Source organism: Pelecanus crispus, chromosome 5 (assembly GCF_030463565.1).
Source record: "Pelecanus crispus isolate bPelCri1 chromosome 5, bPelCri1.pri, whole genome shotgun sequence".
NCBI classification, from domain to species: Eukaryota; Metazoa; Chordata; class Aves; order Pelecaniformes; family Pelecanidae; genus Pelecanus; species Pelecanus crispus.
This window is the reverse complement of record NC_134647.1, coordinates 82,350,818-82,363,200: the sequence shown is the minus strand read 5'-3', so window position 1 is coordinate 82,363,200 and position 12,383 is coordinate 82,350,818. Positions and strand designations below refer to the sequence as shown.

At 38.0% G+C, this 12,383-nt stretch overlaps 1 protein-coding gene across 4 annotated transcripts in view; it reads left to right on the top strand.

Moving 5' to 3' along the window:
- CDC14A (cell division cycle 14A) overlaps positions 1 to 12,383 on the top strand; it is a 66,805-nt gene that overhangs the window by 31,818 nt on the left and 22,604 nt on the right. For 3 of the 4 annotated variants that reach the window (XM_075710016.1, XM_075710017.1, XM_075710015.1), the window contains exons 6-8: positions 6,008 to 6,074; positions 8,346 to 8,408; positions 11,613 to 11,700. In XM_075710016.1, coding sequence (XP_075566131.1) covers positions 6,008 to 6,074; positions 8,346 to 8,408; positions 11,613 to 11,700 — 218 coding nt within the window. The remainder of the gene's footprint in view (positions 1 to 6,007; positions 6,075 to 8,345; positions 8,409 to 11,612; positions 11,701 to 12,383) is intronic. The other variant, XM_075710018.1, reaches the window with a different exon arrangement.

Sequence of the window (12,383 nt, the reverse complement as noted above, 5' to 3'; positions counted from 1 at the left end):
GGAAAGAAATCATTTGAGATATTAATCATTGGTATTCAGTAGTTACTGACTTGAATTTATTCTTGGAGCCTGGAACTCAGGTACTATATAACTTCTGTAGTATAGGTCATCTCCATTTGAATAGTTTCAAGTGCAGGAGTTTATCAGTGAGCAATGATCAGTTAAGTGTTACAGCTAGACTATTTAACAAGTTTGTTAATTTGATATCTTGAGGATCTTCTATTTGGAAAAAAAAATGGACAACTTTGGACAGGTAGGAGGTGCGGGATTGTCAGATTCTGCATGGAGTACTGAGGTATGTTTACATGAAGCGATCACTGGGAAACTGATGTACTTTCATCTAGCTCAGTGACCTCAAAAAGCCTTAATCGGCTTAGATCTTAGCTGGTATTTGATTTAAAGACAGCTTCAGTAAATATTGTTCAGGGGTGGAAGGAAATCAGAATAACCCTCTTACAAGATACATGGGAATTCTTTGGTTTTGTTTTTATAATAGAAAAACTAAAGATAAAGCAGGAGGATACGGCACTAACGGTCTTTGAGACACTTTCATCTTATTTTGGGCTGATTCACTGTCACTTGGTAACGCTCTAATCTCTTGAAGATCTTGTACTGGATCTTCTCACTTCCATTTAAGAAAACAGTGCTAACACCATTTTAAATCATCAGAAATACCAGTTTCCTATCGTGAAACTACGTTTTAGATTTTTACCTCAAACTACTCTGTATTGACTTCAATATAAAGAGAAAAGACAAGTGTATTTTAGTCTTACCATGTTCAGTCTCTAGATATGACATAAATTTCAGAGCTAGACTTTAGTTAGTAGCTTTTGGTGTTTGTTTCTTTACTGGCAAGTGCTGGCGAAACAAACTATTTTGTTATTGACAGCGTTTAGAGGTTTGGTGAAAGGGAAAGCGTTACGCAGTATTGAGGTCAGCTACAATAACGGTGAAATCGGATGTGGGATTTGCAGCTCTGTAATGCCGGCTCAGATTCATACTACATCTGTGTCTCATAGAAATATTTACATTTTTCTTATTTTGAAAGCAAATGGAGTACTATCAGGTGATAGTTGGTAAAACACTGTTAGACCGTCAAGGTGGTTATGCATTTGGCCATGAAAGACTGGAAGAATACTGTGATGAAACATGATCAGCCACAGAAATCGGAGCACTCGCGCTGTAAAACTCTGCAGGAGATGTCTGTATGTGCTCTGTTCTACTACTCCGATACGAAATGAGTCTTCCTTTCTCTTCTCTGCTTTTTTAAACGCAGACTTCAGTGTCGAACAAAAAGGTATAACATTTGAAATCCAAATAGCTAGGTTTCCACCGGTAAAAACACCGTAATGTTTTTGTATATGCATAAGTAGTCCCAGTAAGTTAAAAATGACTCCTGTCCTAAACATAAGCACATGCATTGGTTTTCTGTAGGATAGGGTGCTGACTGCGTACAGCAGACAAAGGAGAAGAATAAGTTTAAACAGGAAGAATGTCTGGAATTAATTTTAATTTCATCTCGAATTGTACGTTTCTTCAAGGTTAGTAAAGGTATTTTTTCTTTACGGTGCTCTTCCTCATAACAGTTAGTGCTTGCATTTGGTTTTACTGTGGTACAAAGGGTGACCCATTCAGAATCTATTGTGTTTCATGCAAGCTAAAATTAGGGTGATTAATTATTGCTCTAAAACTTTGCAATCTATCTGTCATTGGTTGAAAGAAAACGCATGCTGGTGGATCTAGTGCTATATAATTGACTTCTCAAGTCAATGTGGTATGAGAAGAGCTGTATTTCTAACAGGATTTTTGTAAAGGTTAGTACTAGTTCTGACAGTATCCAATATTTTTATCCACGGTCTGGAAATTTATGCATCAGTAGGAAGGAAGACAGGTTGACACAGAGGATGGTGAAATTGAACTAGCAGTTCTGCATTAGTTTTTAATTACTTGGTTTTCTCCAGTAAATGCATTAATTCAGGAGGATTCAGAGAATAAGATCAAATTTGGTTTTTAAATATTTACAAAGCTTCTTAATGATTTGACATGGCTTCTGACTGGTTTCTCTGGGCTAGAAAAAGAACTGGGTAACTCAGCCTCAGCCCGGAGGAATCCTCTAGGTGACTGGAGGGGAGGTTTGTTTTGGTTTTGCTTTTGACAAAGAAAGAATCAAAATAATTAGTGACCTAAAATACCTCAGACAACTCCCTCTAAACAAAAAGATATTTGACTCGAGTACTTTATTTAAAACATTCAGGAAATCAGGTCACGATAAACTCTTAATCTTTGCCTTTTGAGTGTTTCAAGCCCTTTCTAGACATGTAGTTGGCAGCGAGACTGGCATTAAGCATCTGTCCTCTAATACTTCTGCAAATGCTCTTTGACTAACTGTAAAGGAATAGTAACACTTCCCTGGAGTAATAAGAAATCATCTATTTGATAGGAAGACTGAATATAAAAAAATGTCATTTCATAAGTACACTGAGACTTTGCTTCATAAACAAACTAGATTTTATATTGTTTTAATGTTTAAAACAGCTCTGTAAAGTGCATTTTGTTGCTTGCTGTGTGTTCTGAAACTGGTAACTTGGGTTTCATCTCCTAACACTGAAGCCACAAGCGCTTGCCTTACCTGTACGTCAGATATCCCTCTACTATATCAATGGATCCAGCATGCAGAGTCCTCATGGATTATACATAAAATTTCTGCCAGATGAATTTCTTTGTTCTTACACCTAGAATTTAATACCTGCAGATAGCTTAGCTTAAAAACCTGGAGCATAAACCAGTAAAGTTTCAGAAAGGGGTTTGCATCTGGAATTGGTTCTAATCAGGCAGTTGTACTTTTGGAAACAAGAAAATGAAAAATATATATATATATTCCTGGATTTACCCTGGAAAGGATTGGGAGTGCTAAAATAAAGTAAACTGTGGCTTTAAGGAGAAAAAAAGACGTGCATAGATTTTATTCCATTTTCTTGTTTTCCAAATGACCATAGAAGGAACTTTTATCATGCGCTTGTGTTTTCTTACCAGGAGATGCTTGAGGGGCGGAGGGGAAGCGAGGGGTTATGGCAAGGTCTGTTGGGACGCGCTCAGTGTGTGCCGCGGTCCACCGAGCAGCGTGCTTTCCCTTGAAGCACTAGGTAATACTAAGCCACTGCTTCCAGGTGTTACTTCAGTGCCATGCTGTACTGTCCCTCGTATCTAGCGTTTCTTTAGGGTTGCGTTACATTACTGCGTTCCGCCACGAAGGACAGATGGGGGAGTCGGGGTCCAGCCCCAGGCAGCAGCTCAGCACCACGCAGCCGTCGCTGCCCCTGCCCCGATGGGATGGGGAGAGAATCAGAGGAGTGAGAGTGAGAAACACTCCTGGGCTGAGATAAGAACAGTTTAATAATTGAAATAAAGGAAAATAGTAATGCTAATAGTAACAATATAATAATAATAGTAATAATAATATCCAAAGCCAGTGATGCACAATGCAGTTGCTCACCACCCGCCGACCGATGCCCAGCCAGTTCCCAGCAGCGATCGCTGCTCCCCGGCCAACCCCCCCAGTTTCCATACTGCCCATGACGCCGTATGGTATGGAATGGCCCTTGGGGCAGTTGGGATCAACTCTTCTGGCTGTGCCCCCTCCCAGCTCCTTGTGCCCCTGGCAGAGCAGGGGAAGCTGCAAAGCCCTTGACTGGCATGAGCAGCACTGAGCAACAACTAAACCATCAGCGTGTGATCAGCATTCTTCTCCTACTAAATCCAAACCACAGCGCTGTGCCTGCTGCTGGGAAGAAAATTAACTCTATCCCAGCCCAAACCAGGGCAGGGGATGAGTTTTTTGGACATTAACTCAGGTGTGTTGCATTTCTTTAAAAAAGCCATTAGAATACTGCTGTTCTTTGAGTTTCTGGGAATTTGGGACTAGGTTTAAACAGCTTTTTATTTGCTCATTCCAAAACTTTGCCTATTTGGAATTTTCCTGGCTTTCAGTCTTCCTATTATTTCAGTTTGCCTATTTGGAATTTTCCTGGCTTTCAGTCTTCCTATTATTTCACTGCGCGCGGATGGCAAGTGTCAGCAGAGCTGTCCCCTCCGGTCAGGGTACGCCTACTTCGAGGGTTAGGTGCACGGCGACGGAAACGAGCTGTTGGGGCACGGGCGATGCAGGCGGTGGATGTCAGCTGCCAGCAGCCGCGTGCGCTCCCCTGGTAACAGCTGCCTGCGGGAGCCGTAGCGAAGAATGCCGTACACCTGGAATTGTGGTAGGCTTGTCTCGAATGGCTAGGTCAGGTGCGACGTTCTCCTTCGCTCCCTTCTTTCTCTTGCTCTCACAGCGCTTCTTATTAATGGGTTAGAGATTGTGTGGCTTTTTTTTCCCAGTATTGTTTTTATATACTGCAGTATCAGATGCCTCATGAGTTGAAGAAGTAGTTATATACATATAGATAAAATAAAAATTATATTCTCGTTACAGCAAAATACAGTGCAATACAGAACGTCTGCTACAATCGTATCTTCCATTCATATTTCTCCGAATACTTAATTTTGTGGTTTGCATTGGTTTAGGTTTTGTTTCTGTCAGCCCCTTCATAAAACTGGTACAGCTTTGAAAGATTTTCTGCTGTCTATGTGTTCCCATTGGAGCCTTAAGATTTTTTTTGCTCGGAAGACCTTTTCGTTTGCTAAAATGCTGTTGTGCTAAAATGATCTGTTATCCAGCTTTCCCCTGTCAAAAATGTATTGTCTGTAAAGTTTATATTTTACGGCTTCGGTATGTTCTGCTTATCTAATGTAAAGAAAACACTTTATGGCTTTTCATTTTGAAAAACTTCTTTGCTGGATTTGGATAGTGAAGGTTTATTCACACTTTAAAGTTCCCGTTCTAAAACACGGTGGCTAAGTATTTTTTAATAAGCTGGTAACTTGAAAGCTTTTCTAGAGTAGCCTGCCTGTAATATGACACTACCAAAATTGTAGCTTTTAGTTTTCTTAAATATTTTCTATGAACACTGCTTGCTCAAAACTGCGATACTTATTCTGCTCTTAAAGAATGGGTAAGAATAGTCTACTCTTAAAGTACTTGGGATTGAAAGAGGGTATCAATACAGCAAATTTCATACTACTTATAGCAAGCAGACTATCAAGAAAGGAAAGTTTTCAATGAAAGATTGAAATTTTGAATCAATTATAGATTAAAGATGTATCTGGCTGAAACCTAAAATTTTGCTCTTCTGATAAATTGCAATTCTTAGCGTTCTGGGTAAGATAGCTTAGAGCAGAACTATAAAAGATTCTTTTATTCTGCTTAGGCAGAATTTTGTTAACATGCAAACTGGTCTGAAGCAGACTTTGAAAAGTACTTTTTCTTTTTTCCACAGTACATTTGTTGCTGTTATTTTTTGGTGGTGTTATTTAGTTTTATGTTGATGTCTCTTACTACTTGAATATATTTTGTTGTGGGGTATGCGGTCATGTTTCAAAGAGAAATTGTTATTTTCATAGTGGCAGAACTGAGGTCAAGTAATTTAAAATTTAATTATATCTGGATAATTTTTAATCACACCTGTAATCAGGCATCAAAATGAGAGCTTGTAAATGAAATCCAAACTAGTAGTCTATTTGCTTTTCCTTGTTAGTGTAACTCAGTGAAGACCTGAATAATGGTCAAAGCAAGTTTTGCTTTATTTGCCACTATCCTTACACAACTGAGAGAGGATGCAAAGGTTCCTGTTCCAGGACAGCATAAATAATTTGGTAAAGGGCATGTAGTTAGATGATGTAAAATATGCACTTAAAATAATTTGCAGTATCTAACTGCATTTACACTGAGCTATTGCTTTGGTAGGGGACTGCTTTAACATGAACAAGCTTCTAAAAAGATACCTTTCAAGTTTAATTCGGATTTCTCAGTGGGATTGGATAACTTGAATATACTCTGTTGTGTGCTGCCTTTCCCCGAGTTCTTAAAATAATTCTGTGTATATTAAATTCATTTGTATTAAATCTATAGGGATGCTTCATTTGGGAACTGCACGTACAATCTTACCATCTTGGACTGTTTACAGGGAGTAAATAAGGTAATAACACTTCTTCCTTAGCAAAACAGATTTAAACTGACTTTTAAATCATGAAGGAAAATGCTGTTAAAATGCATTAGAAAATCTGGTTTCGAAAATCTGGTTTCAAAGCAAAATGTGTGTGAAGGAGGAGCACGCTGTCATGAAGCCTAAGTCACCGAGGGCTGTATCTGAGTAGCGAGGGTGGAAGAAGGTTGCGCTTTCGCCTGGCTGGCCTGGCTTCGAGAGCTTTCTCAGCTTCACCTTGCGACTGGCGACGTGCCCGTGCAGCAGGCGTGCGCGGGGCAGGCGGGAGCTCGGCAGGGCAGGGCAGCGCGCTCCATCTGCGAACGGCTCGCTTATAACCGTGGGTAACGGGGAGTAAGGTAGGTTCATAAAGCCAAGTGAGACGGATGCCTAGGTATACTGTGATTTAATCTGAGCTGCTTTTGCCTGTACGTGGCCCCAGCTTTCCCCCAAAACACTTGGTTCAGTGATTGACACTAATTTTTTCAGAATTGTTTGCAAAGAATGAAAATAATGCATCCTACTGGTGTTTTGATGTGTCGCTTTTGACAGTCGTGGTCCTGGGGAATATTAAGCTCCAATATTGCTTTTTTCTTTTTTTTTTTTTTTTTTTTTCCCAAATGTTACATCGCATCTTAATTGGCAACCTCATGTCATAGTATATGTAGTTCATACTAAGAAAGATGAACAAAGATTTAAATTTGTTCATCATTTCCCAGTCATCTTGATGAAGGGAGCAGGCTATATGACCAGTTTTGTACAGACACTTTATAGACTATTTGTACTTCTTAAAAGTATGGCAAAACAAACGTTTCTTAAAAATTGAAAAAAGAGAGATCGAGCTTAATATTTTTAGTTCTGTGGGGGTGGGAAAGGAGCTGTCAGTTAACAGCAAGACTCTAATTTGTGTGGCATTCTACAGATCCTGAAGCTCTGTGAAGCAGTCAGTGCAGTCACTGTAATTTATCTGCAACAAATACGTCTAAAGGACTTTGAGAATCCGTTTTTCCTCCTTTGTTCCCATAAAATTTATTACTGAATTTTTGTCCAGTTCACCTACAGGGGTAAAAACGCTTTAAGCGGAAACCATATGCCTTAATCTAAAGTAAAATCTTAGTCTACCTGGGTGAATTTGGTTATTGCTTGCGCATGTATCATATACATGTAATTTGAGGGGCCTGCAAATTCTGGAGCGCAGCCAGCCAGCCATGCTTAAATAAAATACATTTTTTCAAAATGAGCTGTTCAGACAAACCTCTTGGTATCTTAGGTTTCATGACAGGTCCAGTCACTGAGCCTGTGTTGTCTATAACAAAGCTAGTTTTGTTTTGTCTTAAAAAAAGTGCTCTATATGTAGCAAACAATGGCAGACTGATGATTATTGCTTTTTAAATCGTAGATCTGTGGTGTGTTTTTTCACACCTTAATCCCAGAATGTTGTGTAATATCTGTGCTTCTCAGAATGCAGTAGATTCAGTATAAATATGTGCTGCAGAACTGTCTTCCACCTGTTCCTTGGAAGAAATTTGGGCTGTGAATTCCTTATTCATAGAATTGGTTTTAATACGGTATTACACACAAATCTTTGGTACAAAATTGGCATATTTAATAATAGTACAGTAATCAAATCCAAAACTCGACTTCTTTCAATCCCGTAATAAATACTGTCTAACGTAGTCTACTGAAGTTCATTCTATCAGTGGAATGTGTATTAAAAACAAATCATAAAATACAGGTTATACACGGTACTGTATCCTCTATATGCCATTTTGTCTGGGTATTACGGTGATAAAATGAGAGTATCATACTAAGTATAGAAAATCAATAAACTGTTAATGTTCTATATTTTGTTATGTCAAACTGCATGAAAATGTATTCAGCATAGAAATCACTGAATGAGTGTATGACAAAAAGGGAATTGCTTTTTAATTTGTCATCTGCCTTACAGAAAAAAGCACACTTAGTGGGGTTGGGAGAATCAATTTTATGATTTAAGTGATATGCAACAACCTTATGTCCCATCGTACACATCCCAGCGTCTTTGAAGGGGAAATAATGAGCCTGCCATGCTTCCGTGACATTGTTGGAGTTTTTGTTGTCTGTGGTGTTAATCTGTGCAAAACGTAATGTTGTCTTAATGTAGAGGTTTCAATAAGCCAAAACCACAAACATTTAGTCGTTTTAGTTTTGATTCTCAAAAACAGTATTATAAAATGAGATTATATATCATATTTCAGAATAAACTGACACCTTGTTGCCTTTTAGGCCTTGCAGCATGGATTTTTTGACTTTAAGACATTTGATGTGGATGAATATGAACACTATGAGGTTTGTACATTTAATAATGAGTTGAATGTGTTTGGTTTACCTAAAATAAGTTTGAATATGCAGTATCCCACAACTTACGACATATTGGAAACACATTTTAATTCAAATAAAACCCAGTGTTCATATGTAAGGTATGTACATCCAAACCCATATGCTGTATGTGAAAAACATGCAGGATGAATATCCTTGCAATTTCAGTGCATCACATAATTAGTCTGCTGTTTCCTCGTAGCCTTTCTGGTTTCTGGGACCTCTTTCGTGCTTTCTCAACCTTCCCCCAGGATATGATCCAACAGCTCTCAGCTGACCCACAGAATCTGTGTTTCCTTTCAACACTTGTTGAGCTGCTTCTTGAGATGCTATTAGTCCCAAATATATGATACATTTTATACAGCCACATAGACTAAACACGTTTTGAGCTTTTTTTTAGTATGGATGCCTTGTATGGGGATTCCAGTAGTGAAAATGCATCCAAAGTATTTCCCTAACGAAGTCCTGGAAAGCTGACAGATGTCATTCATTGTTCTGCCAGCGTTCTTACAACTTAAGTATAGATACTCTAGGTGACTCTAGGATTTTGTTTGGTAACGTACACGCTATCTGCTAGTAGTAGGCAGTTGGCTCAAGCTGTCTTGCTGCAGAGAGCCTTTAGAGTATGCCCGGGCTGCATACAGACGTCTGCTCCGGAATAGCTGCCTGATCGTTGCCTGCCGGGTCCCACGCTCGGTGGAAAGGCAGGGAAGGGGTTTGCTGGTCAGTGACAACCGTGTGGTTGTATTGGACCTTGTCTTTGGAACCCCCTGAAATTCCTGCGTTGGTTAAGGAGAAACATACTTATACTAGAGGGGCACTAAACATTTGAATATATATTAAACTCTCTTTTTAGAGCTGTGTTACTTTATTGTAGCCAGTGTTCTTCCCCCCAGCCCCTCTATTGCAATTTCCAGAAACCTTGGAAATAATGAGAATAAATTTGCTTAGTCTGAAAGTGTCCATTTTAAAATTTATCATCTTAGGTTGAATATTTCTAATATCAAACAAGTTTTAGGGATAATTGCTTTTCTTAAATCTCTGTAACATTTGATAAATAACTATTTTGTTTTCCAAGCAAGAAGATCTGGGTGACTCAGTACATACCTGAAATACATACAGCTGTATGAAATGCTTCATAAATGTTCAAGAAACAAGGTAGAGTCAGGAGAGGAATAAACAGTGGAAAAACTTAATTTACAACACAAACCTATGCAGTCCATGTTGGCTGCAATAGGCACACTATAACATACAGCTATTTGCAAAACTTAAAAGCATTTGTAGAAGGATTTCTGCATACTGTAATGTTCCATAATGATTAGATTGAGAAATTGGTATAGCTTTTGCTGAATTACCGAAATTAAATGAACAGTAACTAAAATTTAAAGTATGAAATTGGTGGGTTTTTGCTTACTCTATGTATGAAAGGAAAATACTTGTTCTAAAAACAAATGATGGTTGGGAATTCTTAGGAATCTGTGTATATAGTAGGCATTAATCTGCCTGAAAAAAGTATTAAAACAATTGACTAAAGCTATCCCATTACCTTGTTTAATGCTTAACATTATTTTAGTTTGTGAAAAGTATGTCTGTGTGAATGATGTTTAAAGTATGCTGCCCACTGTCTGAGTTGAAGAAGCAAGAACGTGAACCATCTTTGATTTTTTTTGTCCATTTTTTGGTATGTCTTCTATTATTTTACATATCGTGGTCAGCTTTGTATGTTTAGATATGTCCTGTGTGCTGTATTTCTAAAACTTCAAGCGTTCCAGGTTTTTGCTATGTTAGGTCTTCAAATGTGCAGTTATGTGGGGAAAAGTTGCATAAGACTTAAAGGGAGTAGGCTAAAGGAAATTCTGTTTCACATTTATAGTTCTTTCACCTTACTACATTATCAAGGCAGCTAATTCCCCTTTTGTTGGACTAGATATAAAATACTCAAGTTCTCTTTTTTTAATAAAAATGTTGTTTAGTAGTGTTCAGTATATATACACACATATACATATGTGTCTGTAGTTCAGATTGGTGAAAATTTAAATTATTCACAGTAACTCATGTAACTATAAAGAACTAGGTAATTCACAAATAAAACTGGTAATGCAAATATAAAAATCCTTGTAAGTTATTGAACGGGACTTCTTCCTTAGAGGGGGTAGAAGCGGTCCTGACTCGGCGTAAGACGGGTTCGCTGGTCCTTACGCAACCTTGTTAACTTACGGGAATTTTCGCTGTGTGAGGATGTTTGGAGCAAGCTTCATGGGCTTAGCTGAGCAAACAGTTGGTGACTTGATTACAGCAGCGTCCATTATCAGAACCGGTCACTCATTAGGATGTTTTGATGAGCTGAGAGCTAAAAACACGAGCTTAATAATGCAGTTGAACGGCGTGCCGTGTCCTTAGAAGTCATGCTGAGAATCACTGCATTTGCCAAATGAGGAATGAGCACTCTTCAATTAAAAACAAACAAAAAAAAACACCACAAAAAAAAAAAAGGCAGTTTTCAACTTTAGTTATGTGTTTCCAAAGAAGCTTCCACTTTTGGCACTGACAGAATTTGCAGAGCCCTTTTGAAGTTTTCATTGAAAAGCGAGCAAGATATGCAAAATGTCACCGTTTCAAAGTTTTTTTTAAAATTTAGTCTTTTTATTTGATTTATACTTTGGTTCTGTGATTACTGGCTCATCAGAGCTTATGCCAATATGTAAATTTCAGTTTGTACAAGGAAGGGGTAATTGTTTTTCAAGGCTAATTGGTTTTGAATTTTTTTTTTTTCTGTGAATTGGGTTTTTTTAGCCAGTGCCTTACAGGGAAGCATTTTTCCCATATTCTTTGATTAAAACATACAAGAATGTTGGTGTTTGTTGCTATAAGTAGGTGTCTTAAAATGCTGAACCCTCTAGGGGAGAAGTATCTTAGATAGGGGATCTTTCTGCTTTTATTGGAAAACTTCAGGAAAATTTTTTGCATTTCATTTCACTAAGAGATTTCTGAGAAGCAGCTTATGGTTAATTTGTTTGTCCCATATAGGTAAGCTAGCTAATTACATTTGAAGTGTTTTGTTTTAATGCAGCAAGAACATAGTAAAAAGTAAAATAAAATCTTGAGTCATTTTTTTTAACCTTGCATGTACAGATATTAAAATGCTTTTCTCTTTCTCTTCTAAAATTTTTATAGCGAGTGGAAAATGGTGACTTCAACTGGATTATTCCGGGAAAATTTTTAGCATTTAGTGGACCACACCCAAAAAGCAAACTTGAAAATGGTATGGTGTATATTTTAATGCTATTCTATCATCTTATTTTTTCCAGCATGTTAAACAGTCATAGCAAATGAGCAGAAGATAATAGAGGTTTATAGATTAGTTTCCATCTTCAGAAATAATCAGACAGTGAACATTTCATATACCGTCATAGAATATAATTCCAAAGGTTTTGGAATCCTTCTTTGCTAGAAGAATTCCAATTCTTCTAACAGTCGGTGACTTTCATTCAGTGACAAAGTGCCTGAGAAATGCAGGTCCCTTACTTTTCTCCTGGAACCTGACACCTGATAGGATAAGTATAAAGAATTAAAGGTGAGTTGCATAAAGCAAAGGAGACTGTATTAAGAGTTTTGTACCAGAGGCAAGGAAAGACTTGAAAAAGCAGCTTGCCTTTACTACTGAATATTCTTGGGCTAATGGGAAGAACCTATGTGATTCCAATGGAATAAAAAAGAGAAACTTGACCGACAGAGGGAAAATAGAAATTTGGTCCAGCTAAAAGGAAAACTAGTCATTTAAAAACTACAATCAGATTTTTGCTGCATTTCACCTTATTCTTTGTGCCATGTCACTTTGTTTATGTGAGCGTGTTTTCTGAATAGCTCCCTCTTCCTTCCCCAGCCCCGCTCTGCTCTCTCGTGTTGCCTTTATGACTGGAATGCTGCTAATTGCATAGTGTCCAC